Source organism: Sebastes umbrosus, chromosome 24 (assembly GCF_015220745.1).
Source record: "Sebastes umbrosus isolate fSebUmb1 chromosome 24, fSebUmb1.pri, whole genome shotgun sequence".
Classification (NCBI taxonomy): domain Eukaryota; kingdom Metazoa; phylum Chordata; class Actinopteri; order Perciformes; family Sebastidae; genus Sebastes; species Sebastes umbrosus.
The window spans coordinates 4,376,221-4,403,393 of NC_051292.1; the positions used below are offsets into that span (position 1 = coordinate 4,376,221).

The 27,173-nt window shown below is 42.3% G+C and overlaps 1 protein-coding gene across 9 annotated transcripts in view; it reads right to left on the reverse strand.

The window, feature by feature from the left end:
* LOC119483496 (R3H domain-containing protein 1-like) overlaps positions 1-26,935 on the reverse strand; it is a 46,047-nt gene extending 19,112 nt beyond the window's left edge. For 6 of the 9 annotated variants that reach the window (XR_005205709.1, XM_037761645.1, XM_037761647.1 and 3 more), the window contains exons 1-9: positions 26,817-26,935; positions 17,399-17,558; positions 12,091-12,292; positions 7,952-7,969; positions 7,319-7,408; positions 2,878-3,001; positions 1,647-1,725; positions 1,245-1,304; positions 588-728 (exon numbers count right to left, since the gene is read on the reverse strand). Coding sequence is in view for 8 of the 9 variants with exons in the window: in XM_037761645.1 (XP_037617573.1) it covers positions 588-728; positions 1,245-1,304; positions 1,647-1,725; positions 2,878-3,001; positions 7,319-7,408; positions 7,952-7,969; positions 12,091-12,252 (674 nt within the window). In the remaining variant the exon portion in view is untranslated. Of the gene's footprint in view, positions 1-587; positions 729-1,244; positions 1,305-1,646; positions 1,726-2,877; positions 3,002-7,318; positions 7,409-7,951; positions 7,970-12,090; positions 12,293-17,398; positions 17,559-23,209; positions 23,375-26,816 lie in introns of those variants that run through there. The other 3 variants (XM_037761642.1, XM_037761644.1, XM_037761646.1) reach the window with 3 other exon arrangements.
* Between the last annotated feature and the right edge of the window lie 238 nt (positions 26,936-27,173).

Below are 27,173 nucleotides of genomic sequence, written 5' to 3' on the forward strand. Positions count from 1 at the left end.
TTTAGTGGTGGTGGCTTAATTTCAGGCAGATGCTGACAGCAACATATGTTAACCAACAAGCAGGGCGGGAAATATACCATGGTCTGGTTGAATACTCGATTCTGATTGGCTGCAACACACTGTCAAGCATAACGTTCGCTTAATGCTGGCGTCAAAATCATGATATTGATTTTGGGACAATGACATGGCTGGATAGCTAACTAGTCTTGTTGTTAAACATACTGTCAAATTATATTTACTGTTTTCATTCGTACGCAATGTTATTGTCTTTGAATCTTGCATAATGTTAGCAGTGAACAACGTTTCTATTGCATATGAACCTTATGGGATGATAATGAGTGTTCCAGGTATTAGCAAATCCTCAGTTACCAGGGAAACGGGAGTGAATGGATTGTGAAAAACTTTAGATTTTGTTTGCAAAACACATGAAGATATAAATGAATAGTCTTTTTCTTTGGCACGTGACCATGGTATAAGCAGGATAACGCCATACGAGGTGTCCATTATGTAATTATATTATCCCTTACATAATTCATACATTGATTTTACTCTAAAAAGGTCAGTAAAAAGACCAAGGAGAGGCTCACATTCTAGTGTTGGTGGTTTTGTTGATCACCACTGACTTCCCACTGGGGTCCACATTGTGGTCCATGCCAAAGTAAGCCGCCACTCGATGTAGCAGCATCCTGTGGTAGGACGTCATGGGCGGGAACTTTCTCTTTTGGCTTCTAGACGGAGACACAAATGTGGTTAATGGTCTGCAGTTTAAATGTTTAAATCACAGTTAAAAATACATCAGTAACTTTTACGATAAAGGGAACTTTACATGACTGATCCAAACTCAATATTTCATACTTCCAAAGACACTAAAAGGAGAATTTGATGACCGAAGTCAATAGTAAGGTCACAGCCTCCTCTTCAAAATGATGTGATACACCTAAACAGGGCTATCCTCTACAGAGCAGTCACAAATGAAACAGCCGAGACGACGAACAGCTGCTCGATTTAATTGCGTGACATCAAGCACAGCCCATCTGAACGTGTAAAGATCCGTCTGCGCTCGTATTCTGGAGAAGAATATTTCAACTTGATGGAAAGAGTCTGCCGGTGTTCATTCCCATAACTAAAACTACTGCAGCTGGTTTCAGTGATTAAATGCTCCTCCTCTGCTTGAAAGCAGCTGCCGCAGTGTTGGGTGAGGAAACCTTTGCTTAATTAATAATATCTGAATGAATATGTCTTACTCATTATTGCTGATGAAGTCCAAGATGTCCTGTTCCAACTTCAGTAGCATGATTCGATCCCTAAAGAAATAAATGACACAAGATTGTTTTTGATAATCATTATCACTTTAATAATATATATAATGATGATATATATAGTAATAATAAGATCTCTAAAGGCATGGTCACACCAGAAAGTTGCACGGTAAAATTCATCTGTGTCTTTGCAAAACATTTGGCAATAGACCGCTAACAAGGTAGCCAGCAGAGAACTAGTACCTACTCTATTACCTATCCAGGAACCCGGAAATAACATGTGCAACAAGGCTAATACGCAACGACAGTTTGAAATGGTGTGACCAGGCCTTTAGGCTCCAAAAGATGAACTCCTGAGGGTCAATCGGGTGTGTCTGTTGGGCGTACCTGGGGTTACCCTTCAGCGTGTTGACCAGGAACTCGTGGAGATCTATGCCAGTTGAATCTGTGTAGTCTTGACTGGAATCTAACCAAGAGACACACAGATTCAACGATCAATAATGCACCAAACATCTCATTTATAAAACACCCTGAATGTGCAAAATGAAGACACAATCCCCCCGATTACACGCATGTCATTTTCTGAATATAAAGTCATTTATATGAATAATAAGGAACTGGAAATGTTCCGGCCCGTTAACTCCCCAAATTAATGCTAAACAGTGAGTGAAACGCAAATTAATCAGCTTGTCATTCAATTATTTGTGAAAAAAATAGAAAAGTCAGGATGTTAAAAAGAGAAACTTCACTGAGGGTGACATTGCTGTAGGGGAGCGTGCTGTTTGGTGGTTGTTGTTGTTGTTGGTGTGACCAATATGAAATAAATAAATAAATCTTCGGCAGTGAGCGCTGCCAGCTGAGCCATTTAAGAAATGAGGAAGTGGTCGGATAACGAAGTAAAAATAAAAGTGTGTTCCCAACAAAAGGATGGGACCCATCAGAGGGAGTCAGGGGACAACCGGAGCTCCCCCCCCGGTGGGTGTCTGGTTTCTATAATTGGAGGGCCGCCTCATCAGCGGTGTTGCTCCACAGAGGGAAGCAGACACCTTTGGACGCCCGTGGGAATCAGTATAATTGCTTAACACCTTGAGCTTGTCGCAATTAACTGAATCACGCCAATTATCGGCCCATAATGAGATATCATTTAAAACGGAGAAGTGCTTGTGGACAAACTGGAGGGCACCGTGGTGGGGAAAAAAAAAAAAAAAGTTTAGGATTGTCTGTTCCTCGTGACACAGTAAGAGATATAATTATTACAGAAGGCTGTAATCTGGCTGAGTGACACGGATTGTGTGATAAGTATCATTAAAGCATCGGCTTCATTTCAACACTTTGCCTGCAGCACCAAAATATTATAAACATATATATATATATATATATATACTGTATAAATTCTATATTTTGGATGGTAAAAAGCATCTTTCATGCTCCTTTTTTTTGGGAGTAAGCAATGTTTATAAATGAGGCTCCAGGTGTTTATGATGTAAGGAAAGCTGAGGTGTTAATGGAAAGATTTCAGCTCCTGGGAATGTGATGACTACGAAGGTCTAATTTCCAAAAACAGAAAACGATAAAATAAAAATCTCTGCAGTTGCACTTCACTGACTGCGTTCCTCACCTCTCGACAGCATCTTCCTCTGCGTCTTCTCAGGTTTGTCCGCCTTATCACAGCCGTCTTCTTTCTCAGCTTGGTCCTGTGTGGCTCGATCTTCCTTTTCAAAGGGCTGGAGAAGGAATCCATCCTATTCGGGGAACGGGGGAGGGAGGAGAAATAGCGATTGGAAAAACTGATTGATTCAGGAGGTGTGTGTGAAGCAGATCTTGCTGAGGTCTTATTAAATGCTGGATCGTGTGTGTGTGTGTGTGTGTGTGTGTGTGTGTGTGTGTGTGTGTGTGTGTGTGTGTGTTTGAGGCGACTAGTAACCACACACAAGTGCAGCGTTTTACAAGAGCTTCAGATCCTAAAAGTTGATCGAAGAACAGACATGAGACATTTAGAAAGGAGGCATTAAATATGAGGCATTTAATTCTCTATGATCTTGCCTGAGGTTCTGGGTTAATTAGAGAATAGCATGGGCAACTGAACCCATTTGTGCCCAAAGACTAGATATAGTATGATAAGGAAAAATGCCAAAACGTTTGTTCTGATTGGTCAAAAGTCTTGAAATTTGGTATAGCCAAGCTTTAGGCAAGTATCTAATAGTACAACTTTGAAATTTTTTGATTACATGAAAAATCACACTTTTATCTATAGTCAAAATTTTGAAAAAAACTAACATTGTGTTTATTAAATGTTTTCCATAAGAAATATATTTTTTTACACTGCATATATGTGCATATCTTTGATATTCAACTTGTGATGAGTTCATAGATACCAAATACTTGATTGTGCTCCTTGCCATTTTCTTATCATACTAGTATTTGGGCACATGGGACTACTGTTTTTTCCTAAAATATAACGCAAAAGCAGTAGAAACATGTACCCAAAGATTAGATATAGTATGATAAGGAAAAATGCCAAAGTCTTGAAATTTGGTACAACTATACTTTGGGCAAGTATCTAACAATACAACTTTGACATTTTTAGATTACATAAAAAAATCACACTTTTATTAATAGTCAAAGTATGGATTTTTGAAAAATGAGGAAAAGCGCTAACGTGTTTTTTTTAAATATGAAATATTTTTTTATACTGCATATGTGTACATATCTTTGATATTCAACTTGTTATGAGTTAATACCAAATACTAGATGTAGTATGAGAAGGAAAAATATCACAACATTTGTTCTGATTCGTCAAAAGTCTTGAAATTGGGTACAACCATACTTTGGGTAAATATTTAACTGTACAACTTTGACATTTTTAAATCACATTTTAATAGTCAAAAGTGTGGTTTTTGGAAAATTAGGAAAAAATAAGTTTTTTAAATGTTTTCCATTTGACATATGTTATTTTTGCACTGCATATGTGGGCATATATTTGATATTCAACTTGTTATGACTTCATAAATACTATATACTTGATTGGGCTCCTTGTAGTTTCTGAGATACAGACATTTACTTATCATATCTAGTATTTGGGCAAATGGGAATACTGTTTATTCCTAAAATATGATAATAAAAAAAACAGCAGCCCCATCGTGTGCCCTAAAACTAGATATAGTATGATAACATAAACTCCCTTTTCAGCCAAACGGGCACAAATGGGTTAATAAACTGTCCTGGTTTATCATCCAAACCCGTTTCCTTGTTGGTAATAATGTGCCCATGTATTCCAAATCACAATGGTAATTATTGTGCCAGATTAGTTTTTTATTAAAGCACCTGAATAAAACATGAAGCCCAGAATTAAACAACACAGCACATTTCACTCCTTAAACTCCAACAGAGTGGAGGAGTTCGCTGTAATCCCCCTCCGACTGTAAGAAGAAATAAGAGAAAAGAAAAATCGACTCTGCTGCAATCTGAATGGAAGATGTTGTGCGAGATCTATTAAAAATGGCCTTGATTTACCCCAGTCGTGCTCTTCCTCGCCACCCACACACACACAAACACACACACACACACACTCGACTCAGAGCGGTATCTGATTTGCTTTTCAGGCAATTCTACAAAAGGCTGAAAAGGAAAAGCTGAAAAGAGGAGAAGGGGTTGCCAGTGCACCGTAAGTGGATTAAATGCAACTCTGGGAAGCTAACATCAGAGAGTGTGTGAGAAATGAATGAATGAAGGGGGTGACCTAGTGGCGGGAGAGCGGCTCATAACCGAAAAAAGGTCACGAGTTTGATGCCCGTAACAGCTGCGAGGCAAGATAATGAGACGCCGCGTTGTCCTTCGTTTCAAGACGACTATGTGAAAATGTAATATGCTAATGAGAAACGTGACTGACTAATTGCCTGGGAGAAAAGCGAAAATGAGTGCAAGTGACAGCGAGTTTATGTTCGTCAAAGCAAAGGGATTTTTTTTTTTTCTCTTCCCCCTGGCACGAAGCGGTGATGTTTGCTACTTAATGCCACCCTCGGCATCACATGGAAGCCGCCTCGGTTGATGTGCAGCTGTTTGCGAGCTGCCTCATTTGTTTCCTGACATCCATTTACCTCGAGATAAAGGAAAAACAGCGGGAAAATGATGGGTCCCCTGAATAAGTAATGAACGTGCTGTCACTCTAAAACAAAAAAAAAGTGTATTCAGAGGCCGTTGACTATCGGCCATTGATTGGAATTGACAGCCGCGGCGTACAATGTGAGGTTTTTCAGGAGGCTTGGACAGCCCATAGATACATGCAGCCCTTTGTGAACGCTCACAATCTGACATCAGAGCCAATAAAGCGGAGGAACAATGGGAAATGTTTGAGGTTTGAATGGGAATCAGCGTGTTTCCTCTCTTCTTCCTTTATTGCTTTGCCTCGCCCCTCTAGGTTCGCTCGCCGCAGAAGTGTGCGAGTCTCGACTCCGGGCCCAATAACAGTAGCGAGGGGGAAATATCAGGAGTATTCAATTAGAGCGCTCCGCAGCTCTCTGTAGCTGACGTGTGGAAATTGTAATTTCCCCGACATGATTGATGGCGGTAATACAGGACGTCGTGTGAGTGCAGACGATGCGAGACTGTTGTGGGAATAACACCGCCCTCTGGTTACGGCGCTCGGTGCTGACTGGCTGAAAACGCCTGGAACAAAAACACACCTGCGTGTGTGCGCGCGCCAGGAGCGGTGCAGAGTGGCATGTAATGGAGGGAAGTTCGATCAGACAGGGGGCAAGGAGGGGGGGGGTTTCGCCCAGAGATACGCCGTTAAAAAAAAAAAAGAAGAGTTGATTTAGCAAACGGCTCGCTGTTGGAGCTCTGAGCTTTCTGTTTTGATGATGTGATGTTTTCATCAAGCGGCCAGCGGGCAGGTATTTAATCACAGCTGTCAGACGGAGCATCAGAGGTCTACCTGCTCAGTTGTAATGAGCTGAAATGAAGAACTGATCCCTGGTCAGCACTTCGGCGCTATGAGCGTGTGGGCGGAGAAACACCCATGTCACACTGGGCTTGATGGGATGACTGGGATGAACTCTACTCCACATGAACAGAGTGCGGTTGCATAAAATTAGGGATGTGCAGGTATCAAATTTTCATGCTACGATCATTGTGGTCAAAAATTTCATGATGGACTATTATCACAATATCCAGAAATACCATTAGAGCTGAAATATAGTAACGTTATAATCTACAATTGTCCAATACTCATTTTTACCGAGCAGAGCTTGAATGCATCATAATGTGCTTTGTACTGTCAGTAGACGAGCCGGTCTCTGTGATGACTCTGAGCAGCATCATGGGAACGAATTATAATATAATAAGTGTCTGATTAAGTTAGTGGTTTCAAATGTTTTTAAGGTTGTTCCTCCACGGCTTATTTTGGACTTGCAGTTGTTACAAATTGCAGCTTTATGTTTCCTTATCTCACGCTGAAGAACTTCCACACCTATGACACGTTATAGTGTGTGACGTTACTGACTGTGCCGATGTAAAACCATCATGTGGCGGCAAAAATATATATATGAGACTGTCGAAAATTGTCCGGCTTTGATCGGCTGCTGATTGGTGGTTCGTCTCTAGCTGTTAGTTTAGAAAGCGCTTGATTTATGCAGCAGAGTTTTCTATGAGTGGAGCATTTTAAAAGGTCAATATCGCAGTCCATCATGTTCATTTAATTGTGGGAAGCCAAAACCGTGATTAATATTTGATTATAGTGCAGCCCTAGCCACTAGCACCACCCGCCCGTCTGCACACTGGTGAGGGAGAATGTAATGTTTGCGTCTTTGTCAATCACATAAAATGCTGAACGTTACAACTCGGCATCCATAAAAAAAGCCGCCGAGCACTCCAGCAGGTCAACGAGCTAATGTTAGCACAGCAAGTCACGGCCAGAGTATCTCGAGCTAGACAGGCTAGCAGCCCGGTTCGCTGGTCCTGCTGTGGCTGCTCTGCAAAAACTGTAGAATATTTCACCATAGTAAATAGCAAAACTTGCATACCAGCACATCCCTCATGTGAATACACTCAGACATCGTTACCTGAGGTGCTGCCGAAGGCTCAGGACTAGGGCAAGGGAAGGACTCTTCACATACCGCCAGGCTCCGCACGAGCTTTAGCCTGGTGTTGGACTAAGGGATGGGGGGGAAGGGGGTGCAGGTAGGTAGGTAGGTGGGCACAGTTAAAACCATGCACACACACACATACTGTACAACTGCATCAATATCATCACAGTGACAAGCCAAAGTGAAACAGAAGCAGCCAGCGAGCACGATCGATTCTTGCAGGCAAATCGTACAAGTTTCAATATTTCACAGTTTAGCTGACAAATCTTTTCCCTCAAGTGACCGAGCTTCTCGCTGCAAATCTTCTCAGATAACTTGATCAACTTTAATAAAAAAAATGGCATTTTCACATAAACCCAAGCCTTCATGTTTTTTCCATCAACAGCAATGCAGCAAGCACACAAAAATGTCCATTTCAAACTGGCATAAGTCACACCTCCGCTATCATTCATGTAATGGCATCTCAACAATATCGACTCATTTTAAAAGGAGCAATGTGTGCGATGACAACTTGCTTGACGGGAAACAACTTCCAAGCACACAATCCAAAGTGCACATTACACATGGTTGGAGCATCCTTGCACAACATGCACGTCGAGCGTACCGTACCTTAGAGTACTTCACAGGCTGTCCATAGGTAGGTAGGGGAGGGAGGGAGGGAGGGAGGAGGGAGGAGGGGGTGCAGGGAGAGGAAGAAAAATCAAACAAACCACACAAGTTTGGTTTTTTTTTCGGGGAAACAGGATTGGTACTTTAAGAAAGTGGAGAAGTTTGAATTAAATATGACTGGCCTACATTCTGTGCATGCGTTGCGCTACTTGCTCTGCAAAACAAGTCATACGGAGATGGCAGAAAAAGACAAAATAACCTCCTGTAATGCAGGTGTTTCTACATGTGTTCCTAAACTGAACAATTTAAGAGCACAAAAAGAAATTCTCAATCTCAAATCTCAAGGATGTATTCATTTAAGACTGGCACACACTGATGCTGGGTACACACTGCACGAGAATCAAGACGATTTTGGGCCTGATTCCTCCAGACGATGGTCAGCAAAGCCCTGATTGTTTAGTGGTTCTAAAGATTATCTTTCCAGATATTCCTGTGGTGTGAGCAGCCAATAGAGAACCAAGCTGACTGAAGCGGAAGGACAACAACCGCGGTCATGGCGGTTAATGCAAGAGCTAACATGAAGCATTAAGTAAGATGGAGCTCAGAAATGGAGGAGCCTCTTGTTGATTTGTGGTGACAACGCGAGTATTTATTTAATGTGTCTCCATGACTTCATCCATCCATCCTTCATGAATTTTTAGTACAAAGTAAAAACTAACATCGCTAATTCTTCCTGCTCTTCGTCCATCATGTTTGTTTCCACTAAAGTCACGTTTGATTGCGAGATATTTTGCAAGCTTTACGAGTCGGGACTCTTGCTGTTCATGAATGGATCTGTTAGTGTGTGGTGTGCCGTTATGGCCAAATCGTTGCTCTCCACACACTATAGGAACAAAGCTGTTAAATTTAACATTTTGTGTTAACGCGTTATTGTTTTAACACCACTAATTTCTTTAACGCATTAAAGCAATTGATCTTTCGGAGGTTGTATCTTCTTCTGGTGTCATATAGAACTAGAGAACCTAAGGAATCCATTGGTACCAACCATGTCATACTAGCTTGTCATGAAGGAGGTTAAATAACGCTCCAAACTGACATTAAAGTTTGGTGAGGAAAAACTGTCATGGCCATTTTAAAAGGGGAACATAGAAAGATGATCTTTAGAAATATCAAAAAATCGTGGTTTTGCTGACGATTGTCGGGGAACTGGGCCCAAAATCGGCTCAATTCTGGTGTAGTGTGCATCCAGCGTTAGCAGAGCATATGCTACTAAAGCGGCCCCTTCCTCACACACACACATACATACACCGCAGAAAAACAAAAGCCAGACATGTGGCTGCGAGCGATTCGGGTCAGCTTTATGCGTCGCTCCCGGCTCCATTTAGCTGTCATGTGAATCAGACCCCGGCGCTGGAGGTGAGGCGCAGGAAGCAGAAGAAGAAGAGAGACTGGCCGCCCAACAGTGTGTGAGACAGCTCGGTGCCGCTGTGCTTCACGCGCCGGTGGCTGTGTGTGTGTATAAACAGACGGTCTCTCAGTAGCATAGAAGAGGAAGAGGAGGGAAGGGGGGGTGAGACCTGGCAGCAGCCATTTCTGGCAAAATTGTAACAGAGCCTCTGCTTCCTAACATGCGTTCTCACACACACACACACACACACACACACACACACACACACACACCTGTCCTCTGAAATCAAAAGGACAACCCCTCCCCTCCCTCATTGAGCTTGAGGGCCAAATAACACCTATGAAAAATTGAAATGGGCCACTGTTCGCCCATCTCCGACGCCTGTGACCTGAGCGCCCCTTTCTATATCAGGTAGATGTGGATGGAGGAGGAGGGGGGGAGAGGGCTGGGACTGTGAGCGCACCGCTACACCGGCTAATTGAGCGGCGTGGGGGCCGGTGGGGAATGAACAATGCCGGCAGGAGATAAAGGAATGGGAAAAAGGGGGGAGAGGGAAAGGGCTGAAGTCAGCAGAAGTAGGACGGCCACCAGCCACCTGTCCTGCCGCAGAGGACGGAGCCGGAGAGCTGGAGGCAGATGGTGGCAAAGTCACCCAGTCTCCCACCCCTCCTTCCTCTGTCGGAATGCTTTTCCACGCTACACCTCCCCCGTCTCTTACCCCACTTCCCTACCTCCTCCGTTTCTCCCACAATGAACATTTCAGCCGTTTAACCGATGCCCTTACACGGAACGACAGAATTAGCTTCACCTCCTCCGCTGCTGAAAAATTACGAGCAAGAAAGGTCAGTGCCGTCAGCATATCTTGGCATATCCCGCGTGACCACGGAATAATTAGGGTGAGTTTTAGGAAAAAAGTGGGTAGAAGGAGTAGCTAGATACATCCTACATTTGGAGAGGTCACCAAGAAAAACATTAGAGGAGGCATACAAAGTCAATTTAAGGTGAGATGTGGAAGGAGAGGGACAGAGTTTTGCCTTAGATGGAGGAAAAGAGCGACTTGGTTGCTTTAAAGAGGACCTATTATGCTTATTTTCAGGTGAATACTTGTATTTTGGGTTTCTACTAGAACATGTTTTCATGCTTTAATGTTCAAAAACGTTTTATTTTTCGCAATTTAAGCAATTGTGTTACTTGGTGACATCACTACGTTACGGAAGAGAAGGCGGGACTTCAAGCGAGGCATTTCAGGCAGTTCAGGAGGAATGTTTCTCCATTTGGCGTGGACTTTGGGCAAAATACTGAACTCGAGTCTTCAAAACCGCAGTCCACAAACCAATGGGTGACGTCACGGTGACTACTTTTTATATACAGTCTTTGTACCAATCGGATGTCTCCTAGTCTTTATGCTAAGCCGGCTTCGTTTTTAGCATACAGGCATGAGAGTGGTATCAATCTTGTCATCTAACTGATAAGACTATTTCCTAAAATGTCAAACTATTCCTCTCAAAGATATCATCAGCTAAACTGTAGTAGCACAAGTGTCATAAAATCAGCAGACTGACTCGATATCTATCAAACATTTGCTAACTTTAGCCCCCATAATCTACTTGTCATACCAGACCAAGTAAAGCTGTAGCAGCAAAACCTCTGAGTGTATTGAACTGAGCAATGGTGTGTTTTATTGCTTATGAAGTCAACTTTCCAAGAGGATGATTGTGTTATTTCGTCTTTTAAAAGTAGCGTAGTCTAACTTCAAGTTTCTTTTTGCTCCTTTAAATTGCTGCAACTTCCATCTTTATCGCTTCCATCTTTCCTCTGCTTTCCCTCATGGTCTCTCACCTTCCTCCTCTCCTTGATCCCTCATTCCTACAACCTCTCACCCACACTCTCGCCCCTGCAGCTCCCCCATGCTGGTGTCATTCTGCTCCTCGGGGTAACATCGACACAGGAAGTCGGTAGATAAGCCAGGATTTGAGCTCCAGATTATCTGCCTGCCTGACTCCCTCGCTCTGCTTTCCCCTCCGACCACGAGGCCAGATTGGCCTGAATCCTATTTTTAGGCTGCAGCCAAAGACACAATCCTTTTCCTTTCCTGGATTTCCTTGACCGCACTCAAGAAGACGTCATTTTGTGAGCGCAAATTTTACTTTTAATGCCAAATTAACAAGTGCAAATTGTCCGCGGTCCCAAAGCACGCGCGTTGCAATGACACAGAGAGCTAATTAATTAGCAGTTTATTTGAAAGTGATCTCAGCTGCTGCCCTCAATCCCCAGTTAGCTTTAATGTCTCCCATGGAGAATACACGAGATTCACTAGTTTCCACGAGCAAACGATCGTTTCCACACTCAGTTTCTGCAGTGACCGACCTCGGTGCCGTGGCAAGTCGAGCCCCACATTATTATTTCAGTCCGTGCAGATGATACTTTTCAGGAATAATTTGTCTTGCCGAAGCAGCTCGGGAAAAATCATCTTGAATGCCGCAGGTGACAGGAGATCCCCAGGGCAGCTGGCGTTTGACGTTGACTGCTACTGAATTTTCATGGAGACGAGTGTGGAAGAAAAGTGAAAATCACTCCGGGTCCGCTCAGGCTGCTGACACCTCTAACCTCCCTGAACAGCCAACTAATGTGACGGGTTGAGGAAACGTTGAAAAAAAGACCTTTTGTGACAAAAAGTCAATCATTCAGTCTCTACAATACCGGTCAGTATATGAAAGGAATATTTCTTTACCTGTGCGTCCCTCTTATTGTTGCCGCCGTGTTCATCTCTGCTGCTCTGGCTCTGGTCGGCGACCTCAGAGTTGCCGGCGTTGTTGTCTTTTGGAGATGGCACCGTGTCGGCCGCTTCGGAAACCTTCATCGTTTCAGTGTCGACTGTATCGGACATTCTCATTGCAAAGTCTTACTGGGAGATGCTGGCGAATACAGAGAACCTGGAAGAGACGGAAATGTCCATGAGGGACGGTTTGTCTTTGAAGAATTACAAGAAAGAATCACGACAAAAAGTTGACTTGGTTGCAAGTTAGGGTGAGGCTGCACAGATTGAAGTTCTCCATTATTATATTGTCCTTTATTGAAGTTGTAAAGCCTCGAATAACAGGAACATACACATAACATATACCTCATAAGTCATGTTTCCATTCAATTGTGAAGCAAATTTTAATCAGACTTTTGATCAGAAGTTGGCGCCATAGGCTACGCATGGCTGTAATCCGCCAGCAAACAGAGTAGAAGAGGAAGTAGAGGTTGCGAACAGGAAACAAAACAAGTCAGCTTGGCTGATCTAACCATCTACGAGAGAAAAATAGACAGAGGTCTTCAGGAAATTAGGACTGTCAATCGTTTAAAATATCTATTTACAATTAATTGCATGATTGTCCATTGTTAATCACCATTAACCGCAAATTAATTGCACATTTTTTATCTGTTCAAAATGTACCTTAAAGGGAGATTTGTCAAGTATTTAATACTCTTATCAACATGAGTGGACGAATATACTGCTTTATGCAAATGTATGTATATATTTATTATTGGAAATCAATTAACAACACAAAACAATGACACACAATGTCCAGAAACCCTCACAGGTACTGCAATTAGCATACAAATTATGCTCACATCATAACATGGCAAACTGCAGCCTAACAGGCAACAAATGAACAAAATAACTAAATAAAAAGAAGAGCAAAATTAACACCAATATCAGCCTCAAAAATCCTGTTTGTTTTAGTAATTTATTGCATGAATTCTACTACCTAAAATACTCATTTATTAGCAGTTTTATGCTTCAAAATGTGCCAGAATTATTGTATATACCAACACAATAATACACTTTTTCACTCGTTGGAGCATATTTATTATTTCAGAAACAACGTAACAGCTAAATCATTTTGTAAATTCAGAATTAAAACATTCATTGCATAAGCAGCTTTCTGATAATATACAGTAAAGATCTGGGGTGTGTCCAATGGTTGTGGAGGCCTCCGCTCATTATTCTTCTCTACACTGTGTAAGAAAAACAGTTTATCATCATTATGAACATATGTGGAAAAAATGCAATGATCAATAAGTACAATAACACAGGTCTGCATTAATAAATAATAGACTAATTTAAATATATAGTGGGTGTATTACAAAGTCTCATAAAAGTAAAAACAGTCAATAAATGTTACATGAAGAAAGCTATTTATCCATAAAGTAATAAATAAAACTTACTTGTTCACACTGCATCATTAAATCAGTGCTCTTCATCCGCGGTGCGTTCCATATTGTTGTTCGACGAGTGTTTAGTAATGATAGTCTTATTCTGAAAATACTGCAGCAGTAATAAGTAAATGATTGGCCACAAGCATGTGTACAGATTCTCCGTGGGAAATTAGCATCTGGAGCCGAACAAATGTTTTCATGGCACACATTTAGAGTTGTTAGAAACACAGGTGTAACTAATGACATTACCGATGGCTCCATATCTAAATGGGATTCAGACATTATTAATGTCATTAGTTACATCTGTGTTCGACAACTCAAACTCAATGTACGCTGGGAGAACGGTCTATGAAGTAGCAGGCAGGAAGAGGAGGAGGTGGAGGAGGAGGAGGAGGAACGGGGCGTTTTGTGTCATCGACACAGTCGGTGATCATCAGTCACTCCCATGTCTGTGCTGTCTCACGGCTCGGCAGCTGTTCGGCTACAGACAATGGACGGGATCGGGTGAGACACAGCGGGGAGGACAGTTTGGTCCTGTGAGATCCAACAGCTTCAGGTTACAGCGTATGTCTCCACTTTGGGCTCAAGAAAATAATAAACCTTTGACATGGATGTTAGAAGGAGGCGTGCAGGGTCAAGGGTCCATTGCACCAAACTGACCCCAACCTTTTTTGGAGCACCACTAATTGGAAAATTTGGTGAACATAACTAAAGTTGTTGCGGTCATATCACATTTCCTCCAACATAAAGCCGATACTGAACCTTTATCAAACGTTAAAGCTATCAATGGAGTACTGAAAAATCACATTTTTATCTTAGTTTGGTGCTGCACTGATTACGGAAAATGAGCCTAACAGCGAACGGCACCCCGGGGGTGATAGAAAATGTGTTTGGGATGCAGTAAACTCACTACCGACGCTTCCAGGCGACGCACCCTATTTTTTCCCCTGATTATGCCACATTGTGAACAACAAATCTGTGTTGAAATTGGCTGGACGAGAGCTAGTTAGCGTTAGCTGTTAGTTCACTGCAGGACTGTGCTGCTAGCCGGCTGTTAACTAGCTCTCGTCCTGCTGATTTCAACACGGGAGGTGATTTACATTATGATGTGTTCAGGCTCTATTCAGTAAAAATCGATCAATTAGAATGTTTTCGTGGTGAGCTCAAATGTAATCTTGTAAAATGTAGTTTTTGGCGAGAAACTTAAATAAACATGCATAAAACATGGAGACTTTTGGGGTTAATTTGGAAGCGTAAACCCCCATAATTTTAAAAATAAAAGAACTCTCATTATTGCCAATATTGGAGCGTTAGTTGCTTTGCACCTATGGTCCGTTGCATGAAATAACTGTGTAATGCTGTGACCTCCCTATGTTGAAGTCACAGTGCGAGTTCATCCTGCTGATGTGCCCTAATTATGCAGTCTGGCCCCATGCAGTGAAACACACACAGAAGGGAGGGCAGACATCTGGTACATGAGAGCTATGATTAATAGGTTAATTAGAAACGGGCTCATCAAATTCACTTTGCACATCAAAACTGGATCCGCACATGACAGCACCTACTCCTCTGCTCGAGTGTGTGTACGTGACCGGCGGCGTGTGTGTGTTCGCCAATCAGCGGGGGCCTCTCAACCTATTTGCCCGCCAGTGATCAGAGCCATTTTCCTATCTGATCGCCGAGCGGCAAAGCGGGCTGGCTGAGACTTGATTGTTTATCTCCGTCCCAAAAGAGCTGAGACAGCGAGCGCTTTAAAAAAAAAAAAAAAAAAAGGCGGCATCCAATTCCTCCGTGTCAGAGTAATTGACTTCTAGTGAGGTCCGCTGCTCTCCTGAGCTCTTCTGCCAGGCAAATGTAGCGCTAACCCAATGGCGTGCGAGGCTAGGAGGTTAGCTATAATGCAGCTGGGCGCCGGAGAGTCAGATGTTGAATTTCAATGACCTGTCAGAGGGTTTGACAAAAGCAACGCCGGCTGCTGCTTTACATTATTTTTACATTCTGAAGGAAAACAGCTTAATACTCCAGAGTGCCGCGCACGCCTCTGAATATTTAGTGTCTGTTGCTGACATTTTGATGAGTGGAGTCTCTTGAGTCGCTCTGTTGAAGATTTGCAATATTGGACGGATATTTTTCAAGAGCCGGGCTTGTGACGGATCGCTGTTTTGTCCCTCACCGAATCATTCATTCTTCCAAACACATTTCATCATGGGACCGGAGTGTGTTGGACTGAATTTGGCTTCAGACTTTGATGCATTTGAATTCCGTCGTCCCGTCTCTCTCACGGCTGAGGTAATTGCACTCTGAGCCTGTTTAGCATCCCTGATGTTTCGCCTGCATAAGTAATATAGATCATCATTTCATCCTTAGTGTTGCATTAAGGAAACGTCTGGGAATTTAAGGGAGTGGCAAATTGGTCTCCTGACTGGATATTTTTCTTAAGGCTCCCTTAATATTGTAATGTCATATTATGGATTATTCACTCAATGTAATGATAGCTATTTGCTTTAATGCTGCAGTGCCGTAGCCGGAGGGAAACTTCTAACTCGAGCCGCAACCAATCAAGAGCATTGCAGAATACATGTTTTGCTTCATCTGAATGAATTTTTGCTTTCTTACTTGTCAGTCAGTACAGTCGGTATGAACACATCTCATTAGGTTTAGAAAATAACATAAATGTTACCTGTAGAAAACTGAGATTCCGTGAAACAATCGTGCTGGACTTGACGTTGCATTACTGCACAGTTATAAGCTAAAAGGGCTGAAGGTGCTTTTGAGGTATAATATTGGGGCGTAACAAGAGCATCATGTCAGAATAACAGGATTGCATAATGTTTATTCTTAAAGGAACAGTGTGTAACATTTCGGGGGAGTGGAAATGGAATATAATATCCATAACTATGTTTTCTCTAGTGTATAATCACCTGAAACTAAGAATCATTGTGTTTTCGTTATCTTAGAATGAGTCCTTCATCTCTACATAGGTAGCCGGTCCTCTTCACAGAGTCCACCATGTTTCTACAGTAACCCAGAATGGACAAACCAAACACTGGCTCTAAAGATAGCCTTCCACGTTTTTACGTTACCTGAAGGCCACCGTAGTTCTCCGACACACTTGTGAAACTGCGGTAACGTGAGCCACAGAGTGCAAAACTGGGTACCGCCAGCCGCCGTCTGACTTCCGGCCTCTGAGCGAGGCGAACGGCGCCACCACGGTTTTGCATTCTCCGGCTCACGTTACCGCAGTCTTGGAAAGGGAGGAGTGAGCGGAGGGGTACTCAGTCGGTTGCAATCTGCAACCACACCGTTAGATCCCGCCAAATCCTACACACTGCACCTTTAATGCTTCATTGGAAGTGATAACTGGTGAATAAATGTGTTTTAAATATGAAGCTTAAGAGGAAATTAATGCTGAGCTGTATATTTTTAACACAAATACATATTTGACATCACATATTTGGTAAAAGAGTCAATATCTTTATAGGACTTTATTCTTGAATTGCAATTATTGTAATAGTGAGAAGGCAAACATCTATTTCTAGATATAGGAATATGTGATATTGTAGTTTCCATATCTTACTCTGAGCATGTCAGAGGCTGGGTTGTTGGTGTTGTGTAATAAGTGAGGAGCTGTTTTAATAACGTCATCTTCTTCTGCACTGGTTTAATAGCACCACCAGCTGTTTGTCTCGACGAACCAACTTCCTATATTCACATTTTCAGTTAAAATTTGCACTAAATCTGGATTGAAACTTGACTTTTATGACATTTACATCCCCAGAAGCATGCATCACATTCCCTGACTGACCAGAAACAGAAACAAAGAGGAGACGTACTTGTTGCGTAGCCAGTGGTGGTTGTGGCGAAGGAGGATGTGGCTGGTGAAGTCGATGAGGCTGAGCCTACCGATGCCATTGGAGACTTCTTTGCCCATGTCTGCTTCAGCTGCTCTGAACGGCAACCGGGGCCTCCGACACCCTCATGACCCCTGCTGACCTGCAACCGAGAGAGGCACGGGGTTAGCGCTGTGGTGGTAGAGGTGAGAGAGGTCAGGGGTCGCTGACACGGAGGTCGCGTGGACTGACAGCAGCCGGGACGTCAGCAACTCTGAAATATCTGTGAGTCGGAGCAGAAAAAGTAAAAAGCGTGGCGGATGTGTATTCCGGGGGCCTGTGCGTGCCGATGCGCCATAAATAATTGATGAGCCCGGAGATGGGAGTGCGGCGGAGGCAACAGGAGTAGGCACCCCTGCCAACCTCGTAAAAACCAGGCATTAGGAATTCAGAGAGCAGCGGGGGGAAGATAGCATTTCTCAGCTGAAAATCCTCTGCCATTTGGTGGCACATAAATTTCAGATCGTCTAGTGTACAATCTCTATTTTCCAGCAAATTCCTTTCTAGCTGAACTAGATGGTGACACTGGTTGGGCAGGGCAGGCATCTGAAAACGCCAACAACAACAAAATATTGTCATAATATTGGAGAAAAGTCTGAATCAGTATTTTACTGCACACTATTCTGTTGAATGGCTGCATTAATTAGCCACGTTCCTCCTCTACGTGGTGAAAAAGTGACATTATAACTCAACTTTATTGGGTTGCAGTTGGTCGGAGCTGCCAAATTAGGATGCTAAACATTAGAGAGGCAACTAACAAATGTTTTCATTATCCATTAATCTGCCAATTCCTTAGTCCATTATACCATTATTCATTTGGTCTATAAAATGTCAGAAAATAGTGAAAAGTGTGCATCATAATTTAATAACGCCCAAGGTGACATCTCGGGGGTGTAAAAAATATTCTTGCCAATACGCAGCCCTAGTTTACAATGGAACCAATGTTTGGTATTTTTGACATTGATTATCAATTTTATGTCCAACGGCTAATCTAGAGCTGCAACGATTAATCCATTAGTTGTCAACTATTAAATTAATCGCCAACTATTTTGACAACCGATTAACCGGTTTGAGTATATCTTTAAGAAAAAAAACAGTCAAAATTCTCTGATTCCAGCTTCTTAAATGTGAATATCTTCTGGTTTCTTTACTCCTCTATGACAGTAAACTGAATATCTTTGAGTTGTGGACAAAACGAGACATTTGAGGACGTCATCTTGGGCTTTGATAGACATTTTTCACCATTTTCTGACATTTTATAGACCAAACAACTAATCGATTAATCGAGAAAATTATTAATCAACAGTAAAAATAACCGTCACATGCAGCCCTACCAATAATCAATTATTTGTTCCAGTTCTACATCACGTTACTTGACGCTGTACACTCCCTCATAGCAACATATATAACTGATCCTTGTCTCCCTGCGTTCCTCCCGGCCTCTCCCTCCTCCCCTAATCCCCGTCTCAGTGAGCGGGCGAGGTGCCACGCTGACTCCTGGCACCCAGCGGTGCCAAGGCCTGGCTGCTGCTCCCAACATGGTCTGGGTGAGACCCCCCACCCCCAACCCCTAGAGCCAGCCAAAAAGGTCAAGTGGAATCCCTGTGCTCACTTTATATAAATCTTCCTCCTCATGACAGCAGCCAGGGTGGCAGACTGAGATGATGACGGGTGGGAGCGACGTGGAACAGTCGCCATTTGGTGCATTGTTCAAACAGCCCGACCGTGAATACTTCAGACTCCTCAACTCCTTAACATGAATGCTGTTTGACGTTTTAGCAAATTTGTGACTAAAATGTCCCCTTCAGGCTGTAGCGTCTCTGCCTGGCACTGGCAGACGGACGAGTGTGAGGCCCGAAGCGGATCCATCCATCAATGTTGATGTCACTTATATAATTACTTACATCTGGAGAGTACACAGCCCAGTACATGCAGCTTGTAGCCAGTCATTTATTAGTTTGTTGGTCATCTAGATTAGTGGTTCCCAACCCTGGGGTCCGGGCCCCCTCTATGCATAACTAAAAAACATAACACATTTACTGGATGATTTATACAAAAGTTAATTTAAAAAGATATTTTTGTGCTACTTAATGAGCCACATTCTGTTTAAAGCTGGTATTTGTGCACAGTTGCAGATAAAAATCAGGCTACACTAATATTATTAGTTTTATACTATTTGTAGAATTAGATTCCAGTGGTGGCTGCGAAGGATTGTTGCATAACTCAGATCGCTGAAAAGTCTAAAAGTCAAACTTTACTGAAAAGAGATTTCCAAAATTCACGTTTTTAATTAACGAAATCTTCTGCTTCAGTCCATATTTGTTGGTGTTTAGCCTTTCAAAAACAACATTTTCACTGAATCACTTTATTCAAATTGGAGGATTTTGTTTGAGGAGTTGTAATTTTTTTTTTTAGATACAAGTACGGGAGACTTCATCATTTCCAAAATTCACAACATGTTTTTGTCCACGAAATATTGTGCTTCAATCCATATTTGTTGGCGTTTAGCCTTTCAAAACCAACATTTTCACTGCGGTCAAAAAACAGTTTGCTCTCCCGCTTGCCGCACACAAAGAGAGGCACGCACTGACGAGTTATATTCATTTAAGAAAGTTGATTTTTTTTTTTTTTTTTTTTTTCAACTAACTAATTTAATACGCTGAATCGCTTTATTCAAATTGGAGAGGATTTTGTTTTAGGATTTGTAATTTTTTTAGGGTGATGACGTCAGAAAATATGGGTGGTCGGGGCTCAGCTTTTCTTAGATACCATCATATCATTTCTAAAATTCAAAACGTGTTTTTATCCGACGAAATACTCTGCTTCGAATCCATATTTGTTGGCGTTTAGCCTTTCAAAAAACACCATTTTCAATGCGATGAATCACTTTATTCAAATTAAGGATATTGTTCGAGGATTTTAATTTTTTTTAGGGTGCTGACGTCAGAAAATATGGGTTGTGGGGGCTCAGCTTTTTCTTAGATACAAGTAGGGGGGGGCATCATCATTTCTAAAATGTTTTTATCGAACGAAATATTCCGTTTCAATACATATTTGTTGGCAGTTAGCCTCTCAAAAACAACATTTTCAGTGCAATGGATCACCTTATTCAAATTATGGATTTTTTTCGAGGATTTGTGATATTTTTTAGGGTGATGATGTCAGCTTTTCTTAGATACAAATAGGGGGGGCTTCAAAGAAAATAGGTTGGGACCTATCTCTTTTTCCTCTTGTTCCGACATACTCATCTCTACCCTCTTCTTTTTTGCCTCTTATCTCTTTTCTAAATGCACCTTTTACATGCTGATTCTGGTGTAACAGAACTACCATTTCGCTGCTGTGGTCTCTCTAGATGTTGCCCTTCTTGCTCGCAAAAGTGGTGCCAATTCAAGCTGCTGCAAATAGAAGAAGAGCCAGCTAAAATGTGGAACCCTGCTCTGTAATTCAGTGCTGGTCCTGCAGCGATATCACGCACACATGCACACACGCAGAGTGTAAAAGTTGCTCTGGCGGACAGCGGTGTGGCTGGAGTCGTGGCCATGGGGCGCTCCAGGTTTTATGACCGGAGCTGCTGAGCGGAGCTTCAGGACTTCACACTGAGCCGGTGTGGTGTCTTATGAATGCTAATGTCGCAAACAATGCACAGAAAAAAAGAGGTTTTGACAGACAAGGAAACATCACCGCTCTGATTGGTGCTCAGCAGCTTCTTAGGACTCACACACACACACAGACAGCAGTGAACTTGTACTCCGCCCGCCTAGTGCGTCCTCCAGTATTGTGCTGTAGCTGACAGGGAGTGGTTCATTTGGTATTACAGTCGCCGCAGAGCGTGGCAAACCTTAAAGAGGCTCCCTCAGGCGTCGTTCAGGGTCACGCCGCCCCCTTCACTGATGCAGTACAATCAGAACACAAATGCATGTATTAAAATGCTCAATTAGACGGATTGCAATGCAGGTAAAATCAAATGATTTCTCCATAAATCATCAAGAGTAACAGCAGAATTGGTGCAACAAGCGCACACGTTTTCCACTCACTGCACAAATTCTTGAAATGAATTCTCAAACAAACCCACAGCGGGGTCATGAGGGTGGCCGTCAACTGAGCCGAGTTAATCATACACCGGGCTCTTAGCGGACTGCTCTCACGGACAATTACGCTCGATGGCGAGCTAATGAGAAATTTTTCAATCACTGCGAGGCGCATAAGAGCCTACTGGTGATGGCACGCACACACACACTCCAGTATTTTCTTTCTCTCCTGTCTCTTGCTGACCTTTCCCTCCCACACCTGCGTGGATCTGGGCTCTTGTCCGGGGCTAAAACCAGCTCAACTGGGGAGGTGAAGGACCCTCAATCCCTCCCTCAATCTCCTCCATCCCCTCTGGCGCTATCCTCAACGGAGAACGAGGAGGTGAGTCAAACCACGGGGCGGGAAAGAGAACACGAAGAAAACATGATTTTTTAAGCGCCTGAGCAACAAAAAAAAAAGAAGTGGCAGCGTCGTTCCTGCATGCAGCTGCAGATTGAAAAAAAATCATGCTTTATTGCGGCTGATGAGCGTGTCACATAAAAAAAGGACAACGGTAGGAGCGGTGCCAAACAGCTGGGATATTGTCTGCAGAAGATGTAGAATACTAAACAGAGCTGAAACAAAAGCTCAAACACAAAAGGTAATACCACGTCTGACAGCTTTGTGTCACCTGCTCACCATTTCTGAAGGGGAAAAAAAATACCACTTATGCTTGGCTGAGATCTAAAAACGGACGCACAGCAAGTGCAGCCACAAACATTATCACGACAATGAATTGACTTCCAAACACGGCAACGGATTGGAGAGGAAATTCAGCAGGACATGCACCATGCCTGCCTGATAAAATCAGACATCAAATAAACAGTTAATTAGCTTACTAATGCTGGCGCCGCAATAAAATTGATTTCGGCGTTTTTTTGCTAAGCCGAGTAACTAATCTCCCATTTTCTAGCCATTTCTGCTAATTGCAAAAGCGAGGGAAAGCACTGACAGGGGAGCTGTATAATTGGACCAGAAAACGATTAGTGCAAAGCTTATGAAATTATATCACTTTCATACACTGCCTGCCTCGATTTTGGGGGGCGACTGAGGCGGTGTCAGTTTAAGGAACTGCCTGTAATAGACTGAATTAACTGGGGAAAAAAATACACAACATAAACAGGCACAAATGAGGCTCTAATTGCGCTCAGCCTCCAGGTCGCGTAAGGCGGTGGGAGCGCCGGAGCAGAGGCGCAGCCAGCCAGCATTAATAAATTAAATCCACAGCAGAGCATAGGTAGGTAATCCATTACCTATCCCATAGGAGGGCTACCAGGGAATATCAATCTAGGCAATTAGGAGGAGAAACAATAAACACAGAAAAACATGCAAGTCTAGCAGTTTAAATCTATGGAGCCTTTATGAGAGGAACTAAAAAAAAAAGTCTGCCAGACTCATTAAAAGTCCATTTGCAGGCAACACCTGCAGAACAAACAAGGGAGAGATGATGGAGAACAATGCGGAGCGGAGCCTCTTATTGGCTGATCTCTGCTAATTATCCTCGTAATGAAAAGCAGTCGCACTTAGTTTACCAAGCCGAAGACACTTGCTGCCATGCGATGATAAAAAAGAAAAGCTGATGCAGAGAGAGATTTTTGTTTTGAAATTAAAACCCGAAGAAAATGCAGAAACAAATATGAAAAAGCAGAAATAGCATGCGAGGTGGCTCGAAGCTGCAGGACCTACCTGCCCGGCAGCTCTGCCCTCCATCCTTTCCGCTACGCAACCGCTTAGCTTCCATCGCACAGGAGGCACAATGTTTTGCCGGAGAGGAGGCTGGAGTCGCCTCCCAGCTCGCTCCTCGGCAGCTGCCTCCTGCTCGCTCGCTCGACTGAGTGAGAGTGGAGGACGGCGGAGCGGGGAGTGTAAAAGGGAAGAGGGTGAGGGAGAGTGGGTGTCACAAAGAGAGAGAGAGGGAGGGGAGGGTGCTGCGTGAGCACAAGTCTACCTGCCACAACCCATCAAGCCAGCCAGCCTTGGAGACAGCGCCAAATCAACAGCTGGCCCCTGTGTGATGTCAGAGCCTCGGCAGCCAGTCACGGCGGCTAAATGGGGCTCTTCATTAGCTACTCTGCTTTAGGATGGAGGCGGGGGGAAGGAGGAGGAAAAGGGCAGCCAGGGACATGGGATAGATGGAAGGAGATGGAGAGGAGGAAACAGGGAGGGTGGGCGGTAAAGAGGAGCAGAGAAAAAGGAGAAGAAGGAGGAGGACGGGCGGCCAGCTAGGTGCTCAACGACCAGGTGGAGAGTCGATGGGGAGGCGCTGGCCGCTGCGAGACCGAGCTGTTCGCTGGGCTACCTTCCCGTTAAAAGCTGGCACCCTGCTTTTCACACAAGAAAGATAATCCCACAGACTCAGAGATAGAGAGACGCCACCTGAAACACCACTGAGTAAAATACTGCAATAAAATCAGATCTTGGTGGAAAACAATATATAATTGTGCCATTCGTTATGCCGGGGTCTCTGAAGGATTGTGCATCCCCTTAATCTCGTGAAAAGGTCACCGATTGAACAAACAATTTATGGATAGGCGGATGAATTATTTAATGGACCAAATATTATAGGAAAGAGATATTTCCCCCACCACCACCGCCACCTTGGAAGGGCGATGAATTATTTAGTCACCACCTTTTTGGTGAAAGCTATTACGCAGCAACCTCAACCTCGATATCTGATAATGTCATCGAATGTGTAATGAATGGTCAACAGAGCAGCGGCGGCGGGTGAAACTGTGATGGCAAACAATTATTTTAAGCCCTGGAGGGGAGCATTTGTGCAATAATGTAGTGTACTTTTCTGAATAAAATCATAACTTTACGAGAAAAAATTTGTAATGTTACGGGGTAAAAAAGTCGTAATATTCTGATAATAAAGTCATAACTTTACAAGAGAAAAAAAATTGTATATGAGAAAAAAGTCGTAATTTTACGAGAGAAAAAGTCGCAATATTACGAGAAAAAAATCGTAATATTACGAGAATAAAATCATAACTTTACGAGAAAAAAGTCGTAATATTACGGGAAAAAAAGTCGTAATATTACGAGAATAAAATCATAACTTTACCAGAAAAAAGTCATAATATTACGAGAATAAAATCATAACTTTACGAGAAAAAAGTCGTAATATTACGAGAATAAAATCATAACTTTACGAGAAAAAAGTCGTAATATTACGAGAATAAAATCATAACTTTATGAGAAAAAAGTCGTAATATTACGGGAAAAAAAGTCGTAATATTACGAGAATAAAATCAGAACTTTACGAGAAAAAAGTCGTAATATTACGAGAATAAAATCATAACTTTACGAGAAAAAAGTCGTAATATTACGGGAAAAAAAGTCGTAATGTTACGAGAATAAAGTCAGAACTTTACGGGAAAAAAAGTTGTAATATTACAAGAAAAAAGTAACAACTTTACGAGAAAAAAGTCGTAATATTATGGGAAAAAACGTCGTAATATTACTAGAATAAAAGTCATAACTTTAAGAGAAAAAAAGAAAATAACACGTAAAATTACTACCACTATATATATACTAATATTATGACTTAATTCTCATAATATTACAACTTTTTTTCTCGTAAACCTATGACTGTATTCTCTAAATCTCAGATTTATTTATTTTTCCTCAATGTGGCCCTAATACTCCGTCGTACCGTCGCACCATAGACGGAAAGAGACATCTCCCCCCCCTCACCACCACCACCTTGGAAGGGCGATGAATTATTTAGTCACCACCTTTTTGGTGAAAGCTATTACGCAGCATCCTCAACCTCGATATCTGATAATGTCATCGAATGTGCACCTGCGTAATGAATGGTCAACAGAGCAGTTATGGTTGTGCAATAATGTAGTGTACTTTTCTGTTATTTATCTGCAATATGACTCCATAACCTGATTGAGAGCTTCTAAATCAGCACACACGATGACTAATTATGGTCATAAATCCCCATACACACAACACACAATACATGATGTACATATCGGTGAAGATTAACACATCATCTCCGCTCTCTGAAAAACAGCAGCCGGAGGGACAGAGCCTCCACAGCATCATCCACTCTCCACCTCCACCTCCACCCACCAGGCTCCGCTGGTACCTTAATGAAAACGAAACCATCATGATGCTCAGCAGCCTCACTGGTGGCAACTTGTTCACTGCACATCTCTACCCAGCCTATGAGGCGATGATTATCTGGGCTAGTGCATAGGAATTATGGTGGGTATGGGTTACTTATTACACAACATGAGTTATTAGATGCATGATTTATGACCTTTAACAAGCATAAATCTGACAACAGTAATGGAGCTGCACTAAACGACTGTATGTCAATGTTAAGACCTACACTACTGTATAAAAAGGCTTAAATCTTAGCAAAAACCATTAGAATCTCTGAAAATGCTTGATTATGCACCAAAGTACACTGCATAATTCATCATTTTAATACATATTTACAATTAAGTACTATGCACTTATTAGAAGACTGGTACATTTTACTTGTCACTCCAAATATAACCACATTTACCCTTATTTGGTAAAGCACTTTGTATGTGCGCAATGTCATTTATTAATACGTGGGATTGATTAATTAGTGTTTCTATGCAACCATCGACAGAGAAAATATGTCATTGTCAATCATGCATCTGCACACAAAAAGATTCATATTATAGCATAGCATATTATAGCATTTGATTAATCATTTAGAGCACTTAAATGCTATTTTTTGCTCGCTTTTCCGCCCCGCACCACCAGACTCCATTCAAAATTTGGCTATTTTAATGTTTTCGTGGTGTAAGCAAACCCCGTTTAACTTGTGACTTTTCAATTTGATAAATCATACATATAACTATAATTCGGCTGATAAAACATGTACATAAGCAGCAAGATAATTCAATTAAAGCGTATTGAAAAGGCATAAACTGGTCGTTGCCGCATATTAACGTTGGAGAAGCAGCAGTCAAACCAGGCCTTAAAGTTATTTAATTAAGCTGTATTATTAAATCAATGCTGTTTGGTTAATCGGGATGAGAGCCGAATTTAAGTATGGAATCTTACGATTTAAAAACTGTGTTTAATTTCCGTGTGTGTGCTTTTGCCGACGAGCAAGGCAGCATTAGGAGTCAGGTCGTGTCGGTGCTAAGCTAGGCTGAAAACGGCCAAACACCGGCGCTGTCACGCACCAACAAGAGAGATGTTTACTGCTAAACTAGCTTCGTGTTACATGATTACAACATGTTTTATTAAGGTAACCGGTTGGATATAATATACTGCATACATCTAATGTTTGGCTTACCGCTTTTTGGTTTGCACACAGCCGTAGTCTCTACCGAGAGGTGATAGTGTTTGTGGCGGAGTGAAGGAGAGACGGAGGAGGCGAGCAGCCTGGAGAGAGCAGAGTGCGTCAGATACTCACGTTAGGCACGTAGGACGTAGGGGTGTTACGTAAATACGTCACGTCTTGGATTTATTTTTAAATGTTTATTTTATTTATTTAGTAAATAAGTAAATGTACTACGGACTATTAGGGCCACATTGAGGGAAACAAAATCTGAGATTACCAGAAAAAAGTCGTAATATTACGAGAAAAAAAGTCGTAACTTTACGAGAGAAAAAGTTGTAATATTACGAGGAAAAAGTCGTAACTTTACGA